The sequence below is a fragment of the Pangasianodon hypophthalmus genome, chromosome 19, assembly GCF_027358585.1.
Source record: "Pangasianodon hypophthalmus isolate fPanHyp1 chromosome 19, fPanHyp1.pri, whole genome shotgun sequence".
In the NCBI taxonomy this organism is placed as follows: Eukaryota; Metazoa; Chordata; class Actinopteri; order Siluriformes; family Pangasiidae; genus Pangasianodon; species Pangasianodon hypophthalmus.
The window spans coordinates 16,425,962-16,452,845 of NC_069728.1; the positions used below are offsets into that span (position 1 = coordinate 16,425,962).

Sequence of the window (26,884 nt, forward strand, 5' to 3'; positions counted from 1 at the left end):
ACTGGCCATTATGAGATGAAGATGACACCTTCACCCCACTCTGTGGCTTAGTCATTGTTTGACCAGAGCTGTTCATGCAGAATATTACTCTCTGGCCAGACAATTATGGAAGTGGCTCGGAGTGTGGCGCACAAAGTGGAAGACTCAAAATCAGAAGTCACATTTTTTTCCAGTGATAATTACAGGCAAAACAGAGTTATTTTTATTCCTGTGGCGAAATAAACCTCAGTAATTTATTCATTACTATTATATCATTGACTCTTATTAGTCATGAGGAGTGTATCTGGTGTTTATAATTCAGTTATGTTTTCATTATGTGTATCTATAATTTATACATTTTTAAATTCTCTATGTCCTCAAATTGAAAATGAGCTGTAGCCAATTTTAACTGCAGTATGATAACACATTTAATGTCGAGCACATTAATATGTAAGCTTCTGTCTAAAATGTTGTTTTTGCCCGTTGCCTTCTGATTAGTACAGAGTACATGGCATGCGGGGAAAAAAAAACAATATTATAGTAGCCACAAATTAAGAATTCGTTCCCATGACTTAATAATTAATAAATTAATAATTAATATGTGTATTGTGGTTTCCTAATGAATGAGTGAATGAATGAATGAATGAATGTACAGCCAAGTGTTAATGAGCAAAAACATGTTAAAATATGTTTTCAAATTTTTCTATTAATAAAAATAAATATCCTTTGGAATAGTTATTCAAACTAGTTATTTAAAGTCACTTATTCAAACATTATACTTCAGATTATGTGTCCACAAGAGAAATAAATAAGAGGTAATCACAGTTAGGTTCCCCTTGGCTTCTCATTTCTTTAAAACACACACACACACAAACACATACACAGCTTTTATTTGTGCACTGGGAACCTAAAAGCCTTTCCCCCACACATGCTAGCAGCTTTATTTAACTTGGTGTCTTCTCAAATCCCTCAGAACCCATTCCTTCTCTCAAACCACTTCTTTTCCTAAACCAGGTGATTTACGCACTCAATACAAAGAACGATGAGCACGAGGCAGCTATCCAGACCCTGAAAGAGGCCCATGAAGAGGAGGTGCAGCAGATCCTGTCAGAGACTCGTGAGAAGATCATGCAGTACAAGAGCAAGATCAGCGACGAGATGGACCTGAAGCGGCGCATCCAGTCACTGGAGGAATCCATGGAGGTGCACGACAGGATGAAGCGGCAGGCGCTGGCTGAGTTCGAGTCATACCGGCAGCGTGTGGAGGACATGCAGCTGTGCACGGAGGCGCAGCACACACAGCGTGTGGTCACCATGTCGCGTGAGGTCGAGGAGATGCGGCGCTCCTTTGAGGAGAAGCTGAGGGCCTTCGCTCAGGTGCAGGCGCAGTTTGAGCAGGAGAAGAGACAGGCACTGGAGGAGCTGCGTACCGCACACAGACAGGAGGTACTAATATCACATTTCAGCTACAAGATATTTATATATATAAGGTTTCACCTCCTACAGCTTCAGAAGCTCTTGAAGGCCGATGAAGGACTTTTGTTAAAAATACCCTGTATCTCTGTAACTGTTGTGTACTATTCTTTATGCATGTTGCTAGTACTAGTAAATATTTAAAATCACTTTATCACCAAACATTTACAAATTAATTCTTTTGGTGCAGGTCCAGGAGCTGCTGCGATCACACCAGAGCCAGAACGCCAACTACAGCAAAGATCAGGAGAAGCTGAGCCAGCTGCACAAGCAGGAAGTGGAGGCTCTGACGGAGCGGGTGGAGGAGCTCAAGCAGGATAAGAAGCGCCTGGTGGAGGAGTACGAGGCCAAGCTGAGCAAGGCTCAGGCCTTCTACGAGAGAGAGCTGGAGGCCATGAAGCGCACACAGCAGATGACTGCCGAGAACCTGCTGGCCTGGAAGAAGACCGAGGCGGAGCTGAGGAAGGAGTTCCAGGCGCAAGAGGCGGCGCTGCAGAAGACGCTGGGTAAGCTGCGCTCCGAGCTGCAGCGAGTTCAAGAGGAGGCCAAAGAGAGCCAGGAGAAATCACACAAACTGCAGGCCTCACTCACCGCCGCCGAGAGCAACATCAAGGTAATGAACGGAGCAATAAAGAAACTGCAGGTAGATGAATAACTTTAGTGTGAATTTAACTGGGACTTCAATCATCTACGCATTTCGTCGTATCGTTTCATCTTTCTTTTTCTCACACAGGCATCAAATCACACACTATACAAAAAAAAAAAAAAAAAGCACAGTTCAAAAAGTATACAATCTGAAGTGGCACATCAAATATCAGTGAGTAATTAGGATGGACTTCAGGTTAAGTCATGTAGGCTTTATTGTCGTTCCTTTCATCATAGACAGACATCAGGTTAGGAATGAAATATGGCTTGTCCCAGATATATACGGTGCTACACTTAACACGAGATAGTGAGAGAGCAGAGGATTGGTAACACAGTCACAGGCAAAGCACAGTCAGTAAATACAGACAATAGACAATAACATAAACTATAGTGTGGTGTGGATTTGGTAAATATTATGTCCCATATACACGTGGATAGAGTAGGTAGAGTAAACACAGTCAGGTGAAGTGAAAAATGTTGAGTAGCAGCAGACAGACTCCTTATAAGCAAGAAGGATGTGCATGCAGTCTGGTTTGGGTTCCCAAACTAGTCATCTCCTCTTCTGTTTTATTCATTTATTTTACAAATTAATTTTATGAGTATGTTAACTATGAAGACACATTTTGCATGCTAATATTTTGAAATGTTACTGGGATTCACATCCGCGTTTAAATGAAGAGTGTACATGCTGTTTTAGTCTTTTTCGCTAACCTGCTATCCTGACACGCTGCACTAGCGTAGTATTTCAACAGTAAAATTGGACACTGCGCAGCTCGAGGACACAGCAGACTCGGGTTGAGATGACTGGGGAGCGTTTATTTATTTTATTTATTTATTTTTTTGTCTGTGCCACTGCATGGGGGTTCGGTTCAGATAATTTCAGCCCCGCTGTCACATGCACAGAAAATCAGCTGCTTTCCAGAGGCTCGGTTCGGTTCAGTTCAGCACACACACACACACACACACACATACATCAGCCACACTCGCTAAGTGAGAGAGAGAAAGAAAACCGCCGTGCCCCCACCTGCTACAGTCAGATTTCTACATCAGTCTGCATCCGCTAGTTCCAAGACAACGATGAGTGACTCTGAACAGAATTCAAGAAAATGAACAAAAAATATACCAAATCATTTAATCATTAAGTCCTAAAAAAAATATAGGCTGGTCAAGGCTTTAGAGATTTCCATGAATTTTCTATGAATTAGAAAATTCATAATGTCCATTTGGGGTAATTTGTTTGTGAAAAAGTTTGTGAACCCCTCATCTATGACATGATGTACTAAGCTGTTTGTGCTGGTTTTCAGGCTTCATCTTCCACAAGAAACCCTTGCTCGTTGTGTATGAAACCATATCATGCCTTGTGTTGTTGTTAATAAGATCATCCGTCCAGTTAACTCTCCTTATTGCTTGCAAGTAAAGACGACTTTTATTTGTGACATAAGGGAATGTGAACCATTTTACTTTTCTAACATCATTTCTAACACTTTTTATCGCACAACATTTTTTTAACTAAGGAGCCTGAATAAACGTCAAGGAATTCATAGCAATGCTTTATTTACTCCATTTTGCAACATAAGTGTTGGAGAGTAATCTGAGGCCACTCCATAGACCCTTGGAAGTGAACATACACAAACCTCTACTAACCCTTTGCTCTTTATGGGCAGGCCCCATCTTATATCACAGACCTTATCCGTTTGCATTCAGCTCGTAGGTCTCTTAGATCTGCCAACAAAGTTCTTTTACATGTCCCACGGTCACGTCTCAAACTAAAAGGTGGCAGAGCCTTCGCAGTCGCTTTGCTCCACTCCTGTGGAACCAGTTGCCTCTTGACGTTAAAAGTGCTCCTTCCATTTCTGCTTTTAAATCTAGGCTCAAGACGCACTTTTATTCTCTGGCCTTCTCAGCCCACTAATCTTCCAATCCGCTGTGTCTGTAACTCTGTGCTTGTCCTGTGCTGTATGCCAAGTTGTTGCTGCTGTTGGTATGTGTCAGTTTCGTTGGTGTATGTCTCTCTATGTATTTTTATAATATGTTTATTTATTCTTTTTATTTTTTTTAATAATATGTTTATGTCCTTTGTACAGCATTTTGGTCAGTGTAAACTGTGTTCTAAACGTGCTCTAGAAATAAAATTTACTTTCTTACTTACTAAAAATCAGGGCCTCAAAGAAGTAACTTGCTGTGGCAAGGCTTACGTGACCACGCCCCTTCAAAGTCAACATCATTTGTACCGATCCAGAGGAATCAGCTGACTCCACCACCTCCTCATTTCATACAGAATATACAACAAATATATCCTGCATAGCTGATTAATAAAATATATGCAGTTAGAGTTTAGTGCTGATGTGCAGCGAACACGAACACGCGTTTTCATCTTCTCTCTTCATTTGATCTTCAAAGAGTGTACAGATTGTGTTTAGTACACACACACAGTCACCCGTTAATGAGCGAACCGTCGTTAAATCCCTCGAACCCCTTTCTGAATTTAGAAATGGAGACGTTATTTATGAGTGTAATTAGCGCATCGGGCTTTTGAGCCGTCTCAGAATAAATGGGGAGAAGGAAAAATAACTGTTCAGAAATAAATTTTCTAAACATTTAGCTAATGACACACTAGAAAAAGCACTCAAATCCAGCCTACACAATGCATTTATTATTTGTTATTTGTAATACAGTCTGTGCAAAAAAGTATTGTAACAGGCAGATAACACCCCAAAGAGAGCTTTCAATTGTACAAATATCATAATGCTGAGATGTTCTGATGAGAGGAAGCACACAAGATTGTACAGACATATATATCATTTATACCCATGACTCTCAAAATGGGGTCCGTGAATAATAGCCAGGGGGACTGTGATTTTTTTTAAAATGTTATTACAGTGGTGGAAATCACAACCCAGTTATTATATTTATATCCACGCCCTGAACTGGCTGAGAGTAGGTGACTGAAAACGACTGAAAGACTCTTTAGAGATGTAGATTTTTTATTTCTTTTTTTTAAACAGTCAAATAAGCTGTAATGAAAAACTGCAGTGCTATTAAAAAAAAACTTCTTTAATGTGAACACTCGAAGTCACATACCAGTCTGGCAGCAGTACAAAAATAGCTGAGATTATTAAGATCCTATTAATTTCACTTCACACCAATTATTTCTTGAACAATTATTTCTTTTCATCTTACCTGTATTTGTTTTTTGGATTAGAGAGACCCATGTCTGCTCTCTTTACATACTAACTAAAGTTTGGCCTCATAAACGGCATACTCCTCCTGTTGTGTGCATTTTTTTTTTTTTTTTACTGTATTAGAAATGATGAGCAAATCTCTACCAGTTCACACATTTCTACCCTTCTCTAACTTTCACAAGGCGTCCTGAATGTGCTGTTAGTACAAACTCAAGCTAGTAACTTCCGAGATATGGATCAAAAATTACAGTAACAGAGAATCTCAATCAGTCAACTCATAATAGTAATAATTGTTGGCTGTTTTTTTCTCTTGCATGTATAGACAAAGATGCATAAAAAACTCCAATGTTATCATGCACGTTTTGACATAAGCCTTTCATAAATTCTCCAGGATTGCTTTATAAAATAGTCATGCAGTGCTTATGAATGTGTTATAAACACACTACCCTACATAAATAAATGGAGCTATGACTCGAGAGAGTGATACACAATAACAAGGACCTTTAATATCTTTCATGCAAATAAATTATGACTCAGTAGAACGACGAATCCAAAAAAACTGGCTCTAGTTTCCTGATCCATGGATCAGTCCTATGGCAAGGGAAGTTCAAACTGCTTCTTTACAGATTATACAGTCACATACATTTATGTCAATTATTTCACTAAAGGCAGCTCAATGGACCAAAAACTAGCTACAGGGCTAGAGACATCGGGTCAGAAAAGGGAGAGTTTTCATAGACTTTTACAGATGTTTCTTCTTATTTGCCCTCGATATGGCTTGGTTTAAAAAAAAAAAAAAAAACTGACAACAAAAACAGAATATTTAGACGATTGGGTGGAGATGTATACATTTATTCTTCCCTCATCAAATTCAAAATGTATTTGAAATTTTATGTAACTGAACCTTCATAAACCTCTGCTGTAGACTATACATTTTCAAAATGGCATCGAATTGTCTAGCAGAGGAAATGAAGAAGAATGGCAGTAAAATGTACTGTGTTTCCAGTTCCACTGCCACAGTCTGTTCAAGAATACACACCATTCGTTTGTGAACTATAAAATTAGTTAATTTTCTGAAGCACACAAAGAAGACAGCACTCACAGTGTACTATAAAAACTGTCCAATTAGATCTGACAGAGTGCCCGCTCCTCTTCACTGCGCTGCGAGATCATGAAAATGCGTAAAAAAATGAGTAATAAAGGACCGTTCCAGGCAGAAAATTTGAGCGTGATAGATAGCCAGGATTGGATAATAGTAGTGAACATGACAGCAATAGAGAGAAAGAAAGAGAGGGTAGCACAGGTAATGGTTATTTAGCATAGGCTAGGAAGAGTGGAGGGAGATGAGGTGCACATTCACAATTCACGAGAAGGAAAAGGGAAATGGCTGGACAGAGAAGAAAGAGCGAAAAGACATGAGTGGTCTTGATCAGAGAGAGAAAGAAAGAGAGAGAGAGAAAGAGAGAGAGGAAAAACTAAGAATAAGACAGTGCCTGTGTCAATCAGTGATGCACTGCTCATTTCATTTGATCTATGGGTTCATTTATGCGTGTGTGTGTGTGTGTGTGTGTGTGTGTGTGTGGGTGTGTGCAGGAGCTGCATAAACAGCTGGATGAGGTGACTCAGGATGCAGAGATCATAGCGATCAGGCAAAAAGAAGCGGAGTGCGAGCTGGAAGCCACCAGAGACAGAGTTCAGCAGCAGGCCACGGAGATCCTCCTCAAAGCCAGTGAGATATCTCCTTAAATTTCAATTCATGTCAAAAACTATCAACATATACACTCTCCTTACACCTCTGATTTATTTCTCTTTGAGTATGAAATCAAACATATATCTATTCTTTCCTTTTGTTCTTGTCTAAAAGTGACCCAAAATCTATTCCTCCTTTTAATTTTTGCTTTTTATATTTAAACTTTTATATTTATATATTTTATATATAAACTCTTTATATCTGTATATATCTTAACACACACACACACACACACATATATATATATATATATATATATATATATATATATATATATATATATATATATATATATAAATATATATACCGATTTTTATTTTAATACCTGCTAAAACAAGCCATGTATTCATGTTATAACTATGATATCATTTATATTCATGTCTGAAAATAGATCCACCACAACTCTCAGTAAATAAATAAAAATAAATAAATAACACCATTTATTAAATACACCAAAGGACATCTTATTACCTGATACTTGATTACGTTCTGAAAGAGAGACTAGATCAGTCTGATTCAGAAGTTTAAAACTGGCAAACAATAGTGCTAAGTTCTAACCGAGTTAAGGTCTCAGCATACTTACTGCCTTATACACCATTTCCATGAAGACAGAATCAGATTTGTGAATCTACAAGCTGACATGCTCTCTGCAGTTTTGTTGTGGCCATTGCGTACAAGTGCTCCAGTACTGCAGGTCGAGCTGTTAAAATGTCATGACCGTTTCAACGAATACAGGAAGACAATCGCCGCTTCTCAAAGTTATCCATCTTGGAATGAATCAGAATGGGCAAGTCTCATTTGTAACGACTAGTAACAGGCGTGGTCGCATACCATGTTCATCCTAAGAGTTTGACACGGCAAGCAATGACATCTGTTTGCTCCACACGTTATATTGTTCATGGAAGCCAGCTGTCTCCTCGTGAAGTATTCTAAGAGTCGATAGGTTTCTATGAGACACTTATAGCCAATCTACCCTGGCAATTTTGAAGAAGATAAGTTGAACATCATTATATTTATACTCAGCTGATATGTCCTTGAGTTGTTTACTGAGAGGTTTGACTATGGCTTCCAAATTGAGGAGGAAGACCTTTGACTTTCAATAGGAGACTGTACTTATAAACCAAAGGTATCATTATTTGCAAGTAGAGGCTGACTCAGATATCCAGTGTCCTGGGATGCAGTTTCAATTCGCACCTCTACAGCATTCTATCCTGCCTCTTTTACACCCACATGGAGCTGGTGAAGGTGGTGCTGGAACTATATATATATATGTTTTTTAACAGAGTGGTCCCTATTTCCACTGGTTTAAGAGCCACACCAGCACTTAATAAGATGCAAGAGTGATAATAAATGTGAAAGATTACACAAGTTGTACCTCTGACTTTGAGACCAGCCAAATTCTTACACGCAGCATAAATATATTGTCTGTATGAAGGAATAGTTTATCTTGCCTGTTTTGCCTTTGAAGAATGTGCTACAAAATCAGACCAGGAAGTCTTTAAAACTTCAGAGACATCAGCAAGAGAAACAGTGGATCTGCAATGCTGTCCAGTATGTGATATTATACAGCAGTTGTTGTCATCACTGCCTGCTCTGTTAAGGGAATATAAGGAGTACTGGGAACTGTATGAATGTTTTTTTGGTGAAGTCATTTATCCAATGAACTCAGCACAGTCTCGGAGATTAAAAGGCATGATGTCTTTAAAAATAAAATAAGCATATTTCCTATGTGGTCTGTCCTCAAGTCCAGATTCCTTAGTGAGTCTTTTAGTGTCCTTGTTGACTGTAACAAGGACACCAACTATGTATTATGTCCTCAAATCGAGATTCCTTCGTGGGTCTTTGGTGTCTTTGTTACAATAATCAGAAGAATCAACTATATATTCTATCCTCAGATCGAGATTCCTTAGTGGGTCTTTGTTGTCCTTGTTGATTATTGTAACAAGGACACCAACTATGTATTATGTCCTCAAATCGAGATTCCTTAGGGGTTCTTTGTTACAATAATCAACAAGGACAAAAAAGACCCACTAAGGAATCCTGACTATATTGTTGTCCTTGTTGATTATTGTAGCAAGGACACCAACTATGTCTTATGTCCTCAAATCGAGATTCCTTATAGGTTCTTTGGTGTCCTTGTTACAATAATCAACAAGGACAACAAAGACCCACTAAGGAATCTCGACTATATTCTGTATCTCAAATCGAGATTCCTTAGTTGGTCTTTGTTGTCCTTGTTGATTAAGCTGTCTTTTTTGATGATGCTGATAGCTGGAGCATTAAAGTGTCTGTCTAATAAAGGATGCAATGCCCCTGTTTGGCAACCCCAACAACACCTGATGCTTCCTGATTTACTTCTGAGTGGCTGTAGCACTGGGTGAGTACTGTGATTTGCTTGATGGGTCACAAAGCGATTTATTCCAATCTTTCGTCTCTACTCGTCTCCTATGTGATTCATGGAGGGAATAGGGGAGTTTAAGAGCCGGAATCCGGTGTTTGGTTTGTCTTGAGGCTCTTCTCAGCCACTCTGTGTGGATCTATGTTGGGAAATTTTGGATGACAGATCGCCTGCTGGTTTCCTGGCAACAGCAGCTGAATGTCTCAGCTCTGTTGCTCCCTGAGACCCCGTCAGCCAATTTCTGGAACGTTCCTCCAGACCCAAGGTCTCAACACCTGGACTAAGTGCCACTCCTACTGTTTTCGTGTCAGTGTATGCATCAACCTGGCCAGTGATTATGTGTAGTTATCATGAAACATTTTCGATCAGACTGCTCGTAGTATATTATTCAGATGGATTAACTTAAGCTGCATCTGTTAGTCTTACAAAACAGCTGGATCTTTATTGATTTTTCTTTTGTTGCTTGATCTCTATTTATAGACTTAATGCAAAGTAATGCAGATAAAAGGCATGAAGTCAGATGTTTGGCAAAGAAAGTTCTTGTATGTACTTTGAAATTAAAGTAGTAACTTGAAATACCAATTTTTGAAGGGCATTATGGACGCCCAGCTCCAGAACAACGTGGGTGATCCACAGATTTATTTACACATGATGAAACAGAAAAGCAATGTCTCAGCAGGCTTTCATTATCTTTGCTACAATCAAAATCTGTTCATTCAGCTCTCCAGGTCTCAGTGTGTTCTCTGTCTCCCCCATTATCCAGCCACACCTGGTGTCCTAATAACATCCATCAACTATTACACTGAAGTAAAAACAAGTCACACGCCCAGATCTAAAGCTAGGATGCTACAGTTAAAAAAAGTTTTAAGCTTTCTTTGTTTAAGCACTAAAGCTGTGAATGTGACCTCTGAACTCAGGTCAGATCGGCAGCCTACAGGCCACACAGATGACCCACGAGGCGGCCATCCGTGATCTGGAGTCGGAGAAGTCGCGTCTGAAGGACAAGGTGTTGCGTCTGGAGGAGGAGAGGGGAGCGCTGCAGAATAAGAGCCAGGCTCTGGACGAGAGGCAGAGGCAGCAGATCCTCACACTAGAGAAGGTACTGAGCAAACTACACCGCATCACTCACCGATTATCATCATAGAGATGCACGGAGAAAGACGACCTTCTTCTGTTCTGTGTTCACGAGCTCTCAGTCGTGTCGTGCCTTTACAAGAAAAAAAAATGATACAAAAGTCTGAGTCCACAGCTGAGAGCTGTTTTTATTTCTTTATTCGGCTTGAATGGCTTTTTGAATCTTTTGTTTCTGTTAATAAGTCCATTTTCTTACCTTCATCGTTGTGTATTTACGATGAAGAATACACTTTGAAGCCTTTCTCCAGCTTGGAAGAAGGAGCTTTGCAAGTGTTCTTACATGGCTGATGAACGTCACTGACATTTATCTTCAGTAGCTCTTGCAGACCCTGACTGTAAAATATCGCTATTGTGAGTGTAGCGAAAGAACCGGAAATGCAGGAGCCATGTGAAGAAGAATGCAGCAGTGTTTGTGCAAATAGCCCATTAAGATATGCCATGAATATATTCAACATAGCCTATATAATATTTACAAAAAAAAAAAATTTAATTGTGATTGAATATTTATTCACCCCATTGGTGTGAAACCCCTTAAATTAGTTCTGACATCAGAAGTCACAGAATTAGTTGAATGCAGTCAACCTCCGTATGATTAAAGTGTCACATGATCTCAATATAAATAAACCTGTTGCTGGAAGAAGCCATGAAATCCAAGGAGCGATCATAACAAGTCCGGGACAAAGGTTCGGTTCACTGTACTAGAGTAAATAGTTTTTTTTTGTTTTTTTTTTTTTTAAATCGATTTATTCCTTGAAACTGAGGTTCACACAGCAGAGTAAATCTGATTTACTTCTTAAATTGGATTTTTTTGTTTAAATGATGTGTCTGCGCTGTAATGTACAAGTGACCAAATTGGATTAGTTTCTACATTAGATATTTGGTGAAGACAACGGCAACATAAAATTACGATGTACATAAATGTCCATAGATGTCCATAAATCTGAATTTGTGCAGAAATACTGATTGGATTTAAAGCCACGTGCAAATATGACAAATTATATGCTTTTTTGCCTACTATCTCACACTAGAGAAGGTCCTGAGCAAAGGTCCTGAGAGAAGGTCCTGAGTACTGAGCGTAAGAGTAGTTCCTGCTCATATAAGAAAAGAACTGAGCTGCAGCTATATGAACTGCATTGTTGTTTAACATCGTTGTGACACATTCATGTTGTTGTGGTCTTCTTAATGATCAACCACTGATATTGCCTCATCTTGAATGTCATTAGTAAAGAATGATGAGATCCTCTTGGTAAAAGAGGTTACATATTTCATTAGCGGTCTAACATGTAGATGTGTGTGTGTGTGTGTGTGCACATACATCACTAATTGACCTGCAGAGACCTGCATTATATGCTGAACTGAAAAATCCATTCTGCTGCAGCACTTATTCCAGCTGCGCCCCTCTCATGATAAACACTAGCCACTCAGGTGCCATTATATCTCCGGGTTTAATTCCAAACACTCCAAAAGACAAAATGTAACGTTTTTTTTTGTCATTATTAAACGAAAAACAGGAATTTCATTTCCAGTTATTTGTATGTTTTCGTATTACACACGTTTAATTATTTCATCATGATTCATCAATACAGAAGCTTTTGTGTGTTTGGTTTTTTCTGCACAAGCTGGGGTTTTAAAAGCCACGCAGCATTTAGGCCTAATATGTTGGGAAGTGGCCTCCATAGACGCATTTTTAGGATATGTTCTGCGGCATGTTTTCTCATTTGGTACTTTTTGAATTAAAGGAAGGAAACTTTTTATTCAAAGTTGAAATATTTAAATGTGAATTACAGCCTGGAGAAAAGGGCAAAGTAGATGTAGACAGTATCAACATCGCACAGCGCAATTCTGTGTAAATGTCAAAGACGATTTTTATTCAGCTTCTCAGGCTGCATAAGTACAGTGCAGTAACCTCCCCCATACATCCTAGCAGTTCAACATTTGAGCAATAATAAAACCTTCTGCAACATAGTAAAGGGATTTAACATTAATTCAGAAACTTTCTGATTCTGTCTCTCTCTCTTTCTCTCTTTGGGCTGCATTTAGAGTTTATTAGTGCAATATGTCAGACTGAATTTTATGTTTTAGCCTGTAAATATGCTCAAAAACCATGGAAAGCAGTTTGCAGCCAATATTAAACACATAAATATGATTCTATTAAATAATTGTAGTATCGTTCCACATGATGGACGTGCTGGATCAAGTGTTATTTTACAAGTTGCTGAATAATGAGTGTGGAAGCCATATTGTTAAAAGAAACCAAATTTGCAGTGATGAATGTGATCATTGCAATTACAATCATTACAAGCAATACATCGGCAATATACTAGACCTATATTAGATGTTTGTTTCAGTTCTTAAAGTCACCCTGAGCAAAACTAACATGGGCGTGAAGCAGACTCTGTAATAATACTGTTTACATGGTTTCTATAATAACTGCTTGTACACCGGGACTTTTTTGGCAGACTCTCCACGTAATCTAAGACTAATAATAAACAGATTTGTTTTTTAAATGTGCCGTTGTTGAACAAAGAAAAATGTATAATTGTTGATGTCATGACATTTTTTTTTTTTAGGAGGCATTTATTAAACATTTATGGAAGAAGTCTTGGGTGTCAGCCCTTTGCATTTCATTTGACCACAAACTTAGTTTAAAAACAGGTACCTGGTGGTCTACACGTTATCGAAAAAAACCTTGTCTCTGATGTTTCTACTAAAGAAATTTCCAAAAACTTTGGAGGAGAGATCCAATTTAGAAAATCAACTTCAGCAGCTGCGTAACCCGATTCTGAATACAAGGAACTTTCCTGCATAAATATTGTCATAACTTTTGAACTTAAGTTGCCGGCTCAGAGCACAGCCCCAGTGCGCCTGTAGAGAAGAGAAGAACACGGCCTTGTGTTATGAACGTGGCCTTAGGTTTGGCGTTGCTATGACAACGTGGGGCTAAATGAAAGCAGGAGCGAATGATTCACTCTGCTGGATGTTCCTGGATGCTTATGCTTTTTCTTTAATGGAATCTCTTGGTTTTTTTTTGCTTTAGGCTTGTTGAATTCACTAACAATGCGGGATGTGTCAAGAGAGATCTGAGAGATCTGAGCATCCAAAACATGGTGGAATAACAAGTCTCTATCGCTACCTGTTCATCACAGACGCTGAAAATAACATGCTGCATCTAAGCCTGAGTGCCCCGGGCTGTGCAGTTCCACTCCCTGTCATTTTCCATGTGTGTTCTTAAGCTAAACAGCTTACATAAGCCTGTTATGACCATGTGAGCTTTACAAGAAGCCTGTAGTTCTCTAATGGTTGTGCAGATACAATCTGACCAAAATAAATAAATAAATAAATAAATAAATCTGATTTTGTCAATAATTCAGTTGACTTTTTTGTATTATGGGATATAAAGGAAAAAAATCCGAAGCTACATGAGTAATAGTTTAACTAGTAGACGAGGTGGTATAGCCTTTACTTTTTATATCAAGTCGTCTAGCTTGGAAGTAGTTAGTATTAAACAACACTGTTGAATACTCGAATCTGATTGGTCAGAAGGTGTTGATTAATTTTCTTATCGTTTCTATAGTAACAGCTAATCCACAGGGACTTGTATGGTGGATGCATCACATATTGTAAAACCATACGTTATTTTAAACTTTTATTTTAAAATTTATTTTATTTTTAATTTTAAAAATGTTATTTAACAAAGATATATAATCGTTAATCATACGGTGAAGCTTTCTGCAAGGATATGTTTATTTAACCTTAATGGAAGGAGTCTCCATTAAGTTGTGTTACAACTCCAGTGAGTTGTAACATCAGTCTTCAGGACAGTGGAATTTGAGAGGCTGGTGAGGAAATGACTGCTATAGCTGGTGTAGCATAAGTGATAACAGGAACTTGTTTCACAGATGATTCAAAAGTGTGTGTTGTTTTTTAATAACTAAAACATGAATTGTATACCAGCTGTGGTATTAGAGGAAAGAAACACATGCTGTTATAGAAAAATAAATAACTTTGGGGTTGTTTATGGCATCACAGCACCCCAGCGTTGGTTATTTTTCTACAACAGCACACCTCCAGGTATTCCTTCTATTCCTTCTATTCCTTACATAGTATGCGTCTTACATAAGCACCTGAAAATTCTGGTAATTTCTGAAATCAGATTAACTCACTTACTACTGTTCAGTCTTAAGTGTGGAAGTTTTTTCCTGCTGATGTTATTACCGAGTTCAACACGTCCTCCCGCTGTTCTGTCCCCGTGCAGAATCTTCGGGAGGAGAAGCAAGCCTGTGAGAAGGAGCTGATGAACCTGCGGAACAGATACGAGGAGGAAACCTCTCACTTCAGAGAGACGCAGAGCCGCGCGCTGGAGGAGCTGTCCAAAAAACACCGGGCTGCCCTGGAGAACACCCAGAGCTCTGCCGAGAAAGAGAAGAACAGACTGCTGGCCGTGAGTGCACTTTCATCACACACACACACACACACACACACACACACACACTGAGAAAAGGGGAAAGTAAGGAATGAACTCCTGTGTAGTTGTTGCTATTGAATTAATACTGTGAAGGGCACACACACAGACATCCGCTAAGGTATTAGGATATTACTACAGGAAGTAAAAAAATTATCATTTCAAAAGCAGAAAATCTCATTTTCTACCTTTCGGTGCCTAACATAAGTTTCTGACCCTTATATTATTAAAACAGCTCTGAACGTGTGCATGTAATTTATGGCATATTTTATTTGGATGCTTAAAATTATTTAATTGGGTATAACAGTGAACAAAATGTGTATCTTTAATGTGAGCAAATATTTAATCATTTCTTTCAGTTATTCTTTTTTTTTTGACTAAACCTGTAATACTGTTCTAATTTATTATTGTTTTACTATCAGATTTTTATGTGAACCTCAGGAAGCCTAAGAAATGTAAAACCATTTGACTTTTTTTTTTTATTTTTTTATTTTAAACATTCTGGGGTACTCAAGCATTAAATGTTGCTACTGGTAATGTTTGTTCTGTCTCTACCGGTATAACATTAGGCTTAATATTATTTAAACCATTCAAATACTTTCTTTTGCAGCCGTATCGTGTTATAAATTGTGCTATAAATCGCTCCGAGTGTTTGGGTTCGATCAGTGCTGGATGGAAACAGCGTTACGAGGATACACAAGTGGAATGTCATTAGCTGAAAAATGAAAATGGAAGTGCATCTCTTTCCATGTCGGCACACGAAGCGTGTTATCATCTTGTCACGCTGTTTGTAAAGGAGAGAGTGAGAGAGCGAGAGATAAGGAGAGAGGGAGAAGAGCAGCTATGTGACAGAGAGGAGGCTGTGGCGTAGTCCCACGCTCTATTGTTGTTGTCGTCTCACGTTGGATGTTCTATTATTAGACCTTGTTAGGCGAGGTTAGTGTTTTGACATCAGAAACACACACAGCAATTCATTGTCTCGCTCTCACATCCTGCAGCCTCATGAACTGACACTCGTTTCCATCTGATTGGCTTTATTGATTTTTTTTTGCGGATGGTTTGTGTCCTAGCAGCCCCTTGTTTAATTGAACAATAAGCTTTCACTCCTCAGAGCTGCTGGATCTCAACCCAAGGGTTCCTAACCTGTAGAGATACGTTTAGTCAGATACCTGAAGAGAGATGCTTATCAGAGTAAGTTTCACTATTGGATACATGCCTTTTATAACTGCATTATCCAGCATGGTTGAATAATCGAATCTGATCGGTCACAAGGTGTGCATTATTTTTATAACAAATTAGAAATTAGTTATTTAATATATAAGGAGTAGCTTAATATCTAATTAATATATATTGTAGAAGTGTTGCTGTAGTGATGTTTTTTGTTAGGAGAAATTTTTTTGACATTTTTACGGAAGGAATCTCGGGTGTAGGTAACACGGGATAGACTTCAGGATAGAGGAGTTTACAATTTCCAGTTTCTCAGTAAAATGACAAGCTGCGTTTTTTTTGAAAGAGAGACAGTGAGCGATTAGGCGTTGCGGGTGAGGGAATGATGTTTATCATTGCTATAGCGTAAGTGAACTTTTCTCTCACGTTCCACAGCATTAAATCTTAACTATAAACCATTAAAATGCACAATGTGTTGTATATTAATAAAGTAAACATTGTAATCATTGGCAAATTGCTGTAGTATAAGCAGAATAACACACGACAGACTGTGTTTATATGAAAATAATCCACTTTGAAGTGGTAGCGGCACTCCTCTTTGTGTTGCGCCATATCACACCACCCCGGCGTGGATTTTCATATAATTGCACAGTCTTTCTTGTGTTATTCCTTATATAATAATTCTATAGTTTTTAATGATATTGTATAATGCTATATAAATTTGCTGGATTGACGGATAACAGTGGGGTAGAAACAGCCTGGCCACATATACGTTTAATTGGTCATATCCCTGATACAGTATTTGGACTAAGGGTTGTTCCATAAGTGTGACTGGTTCATTGCCGGTTTTCTTGCCTTGCTTATTTATTTTGGATGTGTGCACCTACTCAGTGACATGGATCACAGTTGGCGACTTCCTGAGCAGACCTGACTGACACTACAGTGTGCCCTTTAAAAGAGTTTTTGCTAGTGTGAGTATGTTCTGTACGCTTGAGTCCAGCTGCTCAAGCTCCACGAAGCCTCCCAGTTCTAAGAAGCAATGTATCTGTCCCGAACCCACGCTTCATTAGACATCCTAGTTCTTCTTCCTGCCCTAATCCGAGATGTCCTCTTCATGCTGACACACACCTTTACATTCCTTCAGCACTCTGCCTGACACACCACATCCGTTTCTCTTGTCGTCTGCAGGGATGAGCCCAGAAGCTACAAAATGACACAACTAGCTTGTCTGTTGTGATATTTTCGACTGAAAGCATATGAAATGTAAGCCCACAAAGCCATGCATGATTGGCTCAGCCAACACACAATCTGTCATCTATCTCTGTCGACTGTGTTCCTGCCAACAAACAGCCGCCCGTCACACTCCAAAACCTCCACATACTGTTTCATCCATTAGCCATTTAATATCACACGTAGACTGAGAGAATGTGGTGAGTAAGAGGGAATTAAATGATCTGATTTATTAAGATCCCAAATAACGCACTGTAATTTGCGAGTGCAGTGGAAGAAATTGTGTGCGCAGATAGTAGGTGAGTTACGCAAAGAAAAATACTGTTATTTACGTCATGTACAAAATATATAAGTAAGATTTTTGCGTTTAGCTGAGTTCACATCTCTGAGAGACTCCTGGATTAGTAAAACTGAAAAGAAAACTTGTTACACATGCATAATTAGACAAGTATAACATTAATTAAAGGCAGTTAAAAAAATATTTAAAATGTCTATGTTGTGTGTATATAGTATGTATGAAGTGAAAATCTTTTCACTGCATGTAATTATGAAAAAGTATTCTCATTATTAAAATTCAATGAATGGTATAATTTTGTCGACGGAAATGGGCTTCCACAAATTTAATACCTGCCTTTCATTCGTACCAGTTTGCACAATTACTTTCAGGCTTAGAAAGTCACTTTTCAGATGTTTTTTATATATATATATATATATATATATATATATATATATATATATATACACACACACACAGCCACAGCCTCAACCCACAGTTGCATTCATAAAGGCAAGTTTGCAAAACCTGAGAGTGAATGTTGTTTTGCTCATTTCACAGTCCTTCACAGATCCTGTTAGAAAATCAGCTTGCATGTTTTTTCTTGCATGCCAGGTAGTTTGCAAACTTTTAGTAAATCAGGGCCTAAATCTAAATAATAAATCTGTATCATATGATGATACTCAAAGACATTTTTTCAACAACTTATTAGCTGCTAGACACTGTTAATAAGTCAGTCAGGGTTACAATAATGATAATAATAATAATAATAATACCTAGAATATCTTATAAAACCATATTTTTTATGTGTTAATTAATTATATCTAACATTATTATGTAGCTATATTTAACGTAGTTTTACGTTATGCAACGCTGTTGTGCAAAACAAGGTCATTTGTCTATAAGTTAACACAGATAGGTTTATTTTATAATATACAATCAGATTGTTTATTATAATGATAATAAAATGAGAAAGAGAAAGACACCAGACCGAGCTAAGATAGAGAACCTTCTTCTTTCCCTGATGGGAAACGTTTTAATGTTTCTACGTAAAAGATTTTCCTTCCAGGAAAGTTTTAAGTAGAATCCCTTTAGAACTGTTAATCATCCAAAGAACCTGTGAGAAACGATTTTTCAAACAGTGTTTCACAGCCAAGAGAATGTTTTTTCTTGGACTCAGACTTATTATTTTGAAATCGATTTGGCTTGGAGGAGTGGATCAGCCAAATAGCAAATGTACATCAAGGGTAGATGAACAGCCAAGAACTGTTTGGTGTCCAAAGTTTGCTTCCTTAGTTTTGCACTGAAGCTTTGAGACTAATGTATGTAACAAGTAAGGAAAGCTTAGAGCTACCAGCTGACACACTTGCATCGAGTTATTTAGTTTCACAAAAAGACTTGAGTATGTGCTTTCTGACACTGTTATGGACAAAATGACGAAGATAAAAATAGTTCCAGTTCAGTCTGCATGATCTACAACTACGCTACAGAAGTAAACTGCCACCAAATGTCTTGGCTGATGAACTACTTCTGGGGTATTTCATTTTTGGCTAAACCATACATTTAATGATCAAACTTTACCACATATTAGACTTTTCCTTCAGCATTAAGCATTAAAACCAGCAGAAATCACAGTTGCAGGATTTTGCACCATGGTAAGAATAGAACTTTGTTTTGCAATAACTGGTAACAACCGTCAATGGTTGTTTCACAAGGAGTAAGGCAAATATTCATAAATCTCAAATCTATTTTTATTCGTCTGTTTCTACTCCTTTTTCTTGTCCAAATCACAGTGAGTCTCGGATGTTGTGCTCTCTGTGTCTCCACTGTCAACATGTCTCCTTGCAGTCCCTGAGGCAGGCCTTTATGCAGGCACGGCTGATTTTCTCCGATGCTGCACCTGGGTATCCTGCAGCCCTTTTTGCCCTTTTTGCTGGGACCTATCCTCAGGGACAGAGCCAGAGGACAGGACGCTGAAGCAGCTGCGACACTAAAGGGCTGAATCACATTAGCGCGGAGCCGCTTTGGGCTTATCAGCCGCCGCGCTCAGGAATGGAAATGGCGAGAGAAAAATTGAAGGGTGGATGAATAATGAAGGAGAAGGGATTACGTTAGAGCTGAGCGCCAAGTCATAGAAAAACAACATGATGACAACGGCTATTTTAGACTTGGAGTTTCTCCTGTTCTTCATCACTTTCCTTTCTTCCCCCAAGCACTGACGGCTTGTCAGCTCCATCCAACGCTTGGAGGCACTCTTCAAAACCAAGGGAGAACACTTCATTTTTTTTGGAATAGCACACAACTGTATCCAAACAACTCACAAATATATACAGTCTCTGTAGGGGAAGCTTCCAGCAGTAGTTTGGCAAAAATTAAAAACTGGTCCAATTTTCTCTGTATCATGAATACAATGATTAATCTACGATAGGTTTTACACTGGAGGTCCAATGCTAATCTAGCTAACAAGTAATGGACGTTTTAATCCACATCCAGTTCTTCAGTGATGTCACTCAGACCTGCTGATGTGGTCTATCAATATGAATAAAACCTCATTTGTGTATTTTGATAAAAGATGCATATTAGATGAAAGATGAAACACATATTAAAGGTACAAAAGGTAAGGGTACCACCCCAGCGACAAGGAATGGTACAGTTTAGTACCCTTTTTTTTTTTCTGAGATTGTAGTTATTACTGTATGATTCACAGTTATGCAGTTATTCAACAGAATACATCTTTCAATATATTTGTGGACAGTTTATTATTATGTTCAACATAATATGGTCATGGAGCAGATTGCTTTTTAAAAAGTGTAAGTCGAAACCTGTCTGCACATTGCAGTTAAAAATAAATCACATTTTATCATTTGTTTGTTGTGCCATTGTGTCTATGGACATACACTAGTATTTTTGTGGGAAGCAAAGTTAGCAAATGTCAAGACATGATGTTGGTACACCAGTTACTTTTGGGGTAAATGGAACATTGCGTACATTTGATTTTTGTTGTAGACCAAAAGCTCGGCTTTGATTTCATCACACTGCAGCGATAGATGTAGCCCTCTTAATCATGCATGAGGTCATATTTGCATATTTGTCTGCTTGGAAGTTTGGGACGGTGAATTATGCACACTCGCCAGCTGTAGTCGGTGAACAGCTCTAAACACTATCAGTTATTTAGCAGTCTTACTCAGGGTCTCTCTCTCTCTCTCTTTCTCTTATATATATATCTTTCCCTCTTCGACAAGTGAAATATTTTATATGTAGAAGGCCTCGTTTATTATTTATGCTTTTAAGATGTGTGTGCATGCATATTTGCATAGAAAGCACATGCCATAAACCTCGTTTGACAAACGGCACATGCGTTTTTTAGAAACGGCCTCTCGAAGATTTCCAAAGTTGTGAATATGATAAAGTCGTGTGATCATTCCGAGAGCTAAATGTGAAATTATAAAGCGCAGTTTTGAGCAGCAGTGCACTCTGAGTGCCAACAGCCTCCATTACACAGCACTTCAGTGCGATTTCCGATCGATCATCCTGACACTCGGCGTGGCAACTGCACATTTACAGCACCATGCAAATCTGAATTAAAGCCTGTCATTTGCAATATTTGTCATTTTTGATAATGATTGTAATTATGAATTACAACTGTGCTTCCGTACACAGATAAACATTTACTATAATTACACAGGTGATTTGGGTTTACACTGCATTCATCAGTCCATAATTAAGCTGTGTCTCAGATTTTATAACACCACCTCTTATTGCGGCAGATGCTGTGCTGTGACACTATGTTCAGCCTGTTTTCTTTTTTTCTTTTCTGTTTTTTTTTAAATCAGACTCAGCGTTGGCGATGCATGCGACATTAACACCGTCATCCAGCCACAAAAATATCTGCGTGGGTGACACATAATAATACTCTTCCATGCGAATATTTCACAGAGCATCCATAATTTATAGTTATGTTTCCTTTTTTTCTAATATTGCACTGAAAGATGCTTAACCTTCCCGTTATACAAATATTAATCTAGTCACAAGACGCAGCTGTAAACTGTAATAAAAAGATTTCATGAAAATATATTAAGCACTTCGACAATTGTGTCTTCAAAAAATCTGGACTTTTTTTGTAACTCCTACAAAAAAGGAGTATGCCATGATGTCTCTAAGCCTCAATGTTTTGACGAAAGTTTGTCTCTTTTTTTTGAGCCTCCAGAAAATTTGGTAAATGCCTTCAGTATGCATCATTAGGAGGAGGTTTCCCCAGTATTCAATCGAGCAGACTTGAGAGTGTCCTTACTGTGACATGCGGGCCATTTTCTCATTGTGTTGTTGTGTGTCTTTCATCAGGAGATGGAGCAGCAGTTCGAGATGGAGCGCAGTTCACTGGAGGAGCAGAAGAACCGTCTGCGGGAACAGCTGGACAGCCTGAGAGAGGAGCTCACCACCAAGCTCAACATGGCCAACAGCGAGGTGAGAGCATCTCCAATTCCTCCCTCTGATTCTTTCACACCTTGAAGTCACAATATGATATGAACAGAGAGTGTAAACTTGGTGTGTATGTGCACTTATCCGTATAGTGGAGGATAATTCGGGGAGTTTAAATACAACACTGCATCAATAAAAACACTTCAAAAACCTTGTGCAATTTTTGAGAATCATGAATTTTTTTTGCTTAGAACAGAGATCACAATTCTCACTCAGGATTCTCTGAGCAATTTTGTAAGGAACAATGTTTACTGTATATGTATTAAATTCTTGCTATTGTGTATGAAATTCTGCTCCTGTCAAGAGCAATTCATAATCCACTTGTGCGCAAAAATCAGTCTTGATAAACATGCTCTGTGTGAAATGCGACAAGTTTTGTGCACATGCATTTTACACATTTAGTCTTTCTTTGTTTAGTAGTTGAGAATTTAATATTGAGAACGTACACTATGTGGCCAAACGTTTGTGGACACCTGACCATCACACCCATATGTGGTTCTTCCCCAAACTGTTGCCACAAAGTTGGAAGCATGGAATTGTATAGGACGTCTGTGTATGCTGTAGCATTACAGTTTCCCTTCACTGGAACTAAGAGGCCCAAACCTGTTCCAGCATGACAATGCCCCTGTGCACAAAGCGAGCTCCATGAAGACATGGTGTGTGAAGGTTGGAGTGGAAGAACTGGAGTGTCCTGCACAGAGCCCTGACCTCAACCCCACTGAACACCTTTGGGATGAACTGGAACACTGACTGCACCCCAGACCTCCTCACCTTCTGTAACATCAGTACCTGATCTCACTAAAGCTCTTGTAGCTAAATGAGCACAAACAGCCACGCTCCAAAATCTAGTGGAAAAGCTTCCCAGAAGAGTGGAGCTTATTATAACAGCAAAGGGGAATAAATCCGGAATTAAATGTTCAGAAAGCACATATGAGTGTTAAGGTCAGGTGTCCACAAACGTTTGTATATACAGTGTAATATTAAACATTTGTTTAGAACAAATGTGTTGCTTGTCACTACAACCAGACATTTGAGACATTTTAAAATTCATTCACAGCTTTCCGACATAGCATTCCGAATAGTGGTGCTCTGTTTTATGAATCGACGCTGCTCCTGAATTGCATTGCACTGAGAAATGAATAGAGATCATGGCTTTAATATGATTTATTGTACAGCCTTTCACGAAACTCATTTACTGATTCACAGCCTGATCGCTCATCCCTATAGATGCTCACCACGGGTTTAATCATCATTCTGTCATGTCGTAGTAACCTGTCCCATAAAGACCACTACAAAAGCTTTACCACCCCTCCAAATGTTAAAGATATCCTTCTGAAAGACTTTTAAAGGCACAATTTGGCCATAATTGAAGTTGGCACAATTTCTCATCTTTCTGCACACTGCAAAAATGATATCTTAGTAAATGAAGATATCATGAATAGAGGAAAAGTTATCTAATATTTCACAGACCATTAAGCCTATTTCCAGACACATTAAATAGCTTAAGTTTATCTTATTCTATTGGCAGATAATTTGTTTCTTTCTAGAAATAAAGAATCATACCATAGAATAAGACAACTTCAAGCTTGACATCAGAAATAGGCTTAATAATCTTCTATTTGTTTAAAAGCAACAATAAAATGAAATATTAGTTGAATTTGCAAATATACACTATATTTTTTATTTAAGATATAATTTTTTTTGCAGTGTAGTCAATGAACCAGGTTATTTTTATTTTATTAAGGTTGGTTCTGTAGTTTTACCCTGGACCTACACGGCTAACTATGTTTGACTCATTAAGACCAAGCCTAGTGGATTGCTTCATAAATTATAGAATAAATCTGTATTAAAAAGATCTACAAATCAGATTGTAACTACATTTTTATTCAAAGCAGTTCAAATATATTTGTGTACTTCAGACTTCAGACTTTAGGCCACGCCTCCTGTCTGAGTCTGATGCTGTAGCGGAGGAAAACCACCCTGACTTTTTTTTTTTAACCTGTGCAATATGATGTGTGATTTTGTCCATTTTTTGGTCCATTTCATGGTCAATTCTGTTTAGCTGGAGTGTGTGATGATTTGGGCATGCAGTTAGTTTGCTAAGCTACTGGCTATAAGCTTCGGTTATTTCATAACAATATTAACTCCAGTACAAATTTAAAGAAGCAAACTTCGAACTAATGTTGTGGAACATCTGCAAAACAAGTTAGCATCGATAAACAGTCATTTTCTCACGGCTTCTCTCTCTCTCTCTCTCTCTCTCTCTCTCTCTCTCTTGAAGTTAATAAGATAAATGCAGCTTGTCATGTTACAGAAAAACCGCAAAAGAGCAAACTCCTCCATCCTGAAGACTTTCCCTTGGTGGATAACTTACCATTGCAAAACGTTGACACTGAAGACTCCTTTCATAAATTTGAAATAAATAATTTTTTTTGGAAACTTCACCATGTCAACAATTATACATTTTTCTTTGTTTAAAAACCAACACACATTTTTAGCCTTAGATTATGTAGATCGTCCGCCATACAAGTTCCAGTGAATGAGTTGTTACTATAGATATGATAATGTATTAAAGTTAATCAAAACCTTCTGACCAATCAGATTTGAGAATGCAACAGGGCTGTGGTATAAGTGCTGTTATTGACTAAAATGTGACCCAGATGAACTGCTAGCTTACCATGGCCTTAAATAACTGGACTCTGGTTTATTTATCACAAGAAGAGGTAAAAGTACAATTTTACTCTCAGGACTAGCAAAAAAGAAATAAATGAAATGTGTGGAAATATGCGGTCATAGTATTTTTTTTTTTCATCTAGCTCAGTGTTAGTGATCTGTGTGACAGTGCTGTTATCTTCTGACAGAACTATCTATGTGGGTGACACTCATAATAATACTCTTCCATGTGAAAAGTGTCAGAAGGCATTCGTAATTTAGCATCATTTCTCCCTTTTTCTGGATTTCGGCTTGCCTAACTAGCTGTCGTTCTCCTTTGTTTATCAGTCATAAGAATCGGCAGAACACTGTTTAAAAAAGATCATAACAGATGTGACTATATGAAGAAAGACAGGCTTGAATAAACTCTTAATGTTCTACTACATCAAACCTGAATTGGTGAATTTGAGCTGGCTGTGCTCCTTGTTTTCGTTCGTGATTCTCCAAGGCTCTGTGCCTCGTGCTGTTCTCGGAGTCGAGCTCCAGAGCTCTGTAGCTCTCTGGTGGGCGGACGAGCTGGGCCCATTTCAGAGTGATTAATTTCAGCGCTGTGTGTTTTGCGTCTCATTACTCTTGCTGTTTTAATGGGTTCTCTGCTCTCAGAGCTGGCTGCGTGTCGCACAAAGTCCCACCACTGCTGCGGGACAAGGACTCCACTTTGGCATCGAGTCTTTATTGTTCTCTGGCTCCTCATTTAAAGCTATTGTGTCATCGTTCCTCCCTTCTTTTCATTATAAGAGCCTGATAGGAATAGAGGGGCCAGGTGCAAGGCTAATGAAGTTAAAGTGACACCATGCTGTCGAATGCAAAAGTTTGCTTCATGATTTAATACCTTAACATGGAGTGAGGGGAAATAAGTATTCAGACACTTTAGTTTTTGTTATTTAATATACCTCCAGTACATATATCAACTTCAAATGTCTTTTGGCTTTGTACTTATAAATATGAACAACGAAGTACGTATTAATAAGCATAAGCAAATATATGTTTAAGATGAAATTGTTAGGGGAAAAAAGCACTTTGTTGCAAAGCCGTTGTTGGCAATTACAGCTTTAAGTAAGAAGTAATTAGCTCTTTGCAGCGTTTTTGTTCAACCTTGGTTCATTCCACTTGTCAAATCATCTTCAATTCCCCAAGGTTACGAGGGTCCCATTGATGGACTCACAATTTCAAACTTCTCCATAAATTATAAATGGGATTGAAGTCAGGAGGCTAGGCCATGCAAGGCCTTCTTGACTTATTCTGGCCGTATGTTTGTGGTCATTGTTTTGTTGAAATGTCTGTTTTCTCCCCAGATTCAGTTTATTAAGTTAATTGCGACTTATTGTGTGAAATCTTCCCAAGCAGCGGCAGCCTCTTGTATAATGACACCGGGTGCAACATGCATGAGTTTTTGCAGGCTTTATATATAGAACCTGATTTATTGTTATGTAAACTTTTAATATAATATACTGTCTGAATACTGATTTTGTTTTTCCTTATCAGTTTAGTTTTTTTTAAAAATATATTTGTATATGCTTATGAATACATACTCAGGAGTCAAAAGACACTATGTGTGTAAATTTTAAATGGATATATGCACTGGATGTATGTTCAATAACAAAAACAAAACAGAAGTGTCCAAATACTTATTTATCCATCACAGTATACTGTAGGACCATTGTTTCTCTTTGTGATGAAAAAGAAACATCTTTCAAACTTGACACCTTGTGGTCTGATTTATTTTGACCTAAGGGTGTGCAAACTTTTGCGCTCAACTATAATATGGATCTTTAAGCTCTCTCTCTCTCTCTCTCTCTCTCTCTCTCTCTTTGCTAGGTGAACCATCTTCAGGAGATGGTGAAGGAAGGAGAGCAGGGCCTGGGCTCAGCTAAGGGACACATCTCCAGCCTGAAGGAGGCTCAGGAGAAGCTTCTGGAAGAGCTAGATGCCACACGGGCCAGACTGAGAGAGACCACCAATCTCCTCGCAGCACTTCAGGTCAGAGCTTTTCTCACTC

At 38.4% G+C, this 26,884-nt stretch overlaps 1 protein-coding gene across 2 annotated transcripts in view; it reads left to right on the forward strand.

Moving 5' to 3' along the window:
* Positions 1–26,884, forward strand: part of fam184ab (family with sequence similarity 184 member Ab) — a 117,943-nt gene that overhangs the window by 42,955 nt on the left and 48,104 nt on the right. For both annotated transcript variants that reach the window (XM_034313817.2, XM_034313818.2), the window contains exons 2-8: positions 994–1,425; positions 1,643–2,065; positions 6,873–7,008; positions 10,345–10,526; positions 14,817–15,002; positions 22,036–22,158; positions 26,704–26,865. In XM_034313817.2, the coding sequence (XP_034169708.1) occupies positions 994–1,425; positions 1,643–2,065; positions 6,873–7,008; positions 10,345–10,526; positions 14,817–15,002; positions 22,036–22,158; positions 26,704–26,865 (1,644 nt within the window). The remainder of the gene's footprint in view (positions 1–993; positions 1,426–1,642; positions 2,066–6,872; positions 7,009–10,344; positions 10,527–14,816; positions 15,003–22,035; positions 22,159–26,703; positions 26,866–26,884) is intronic.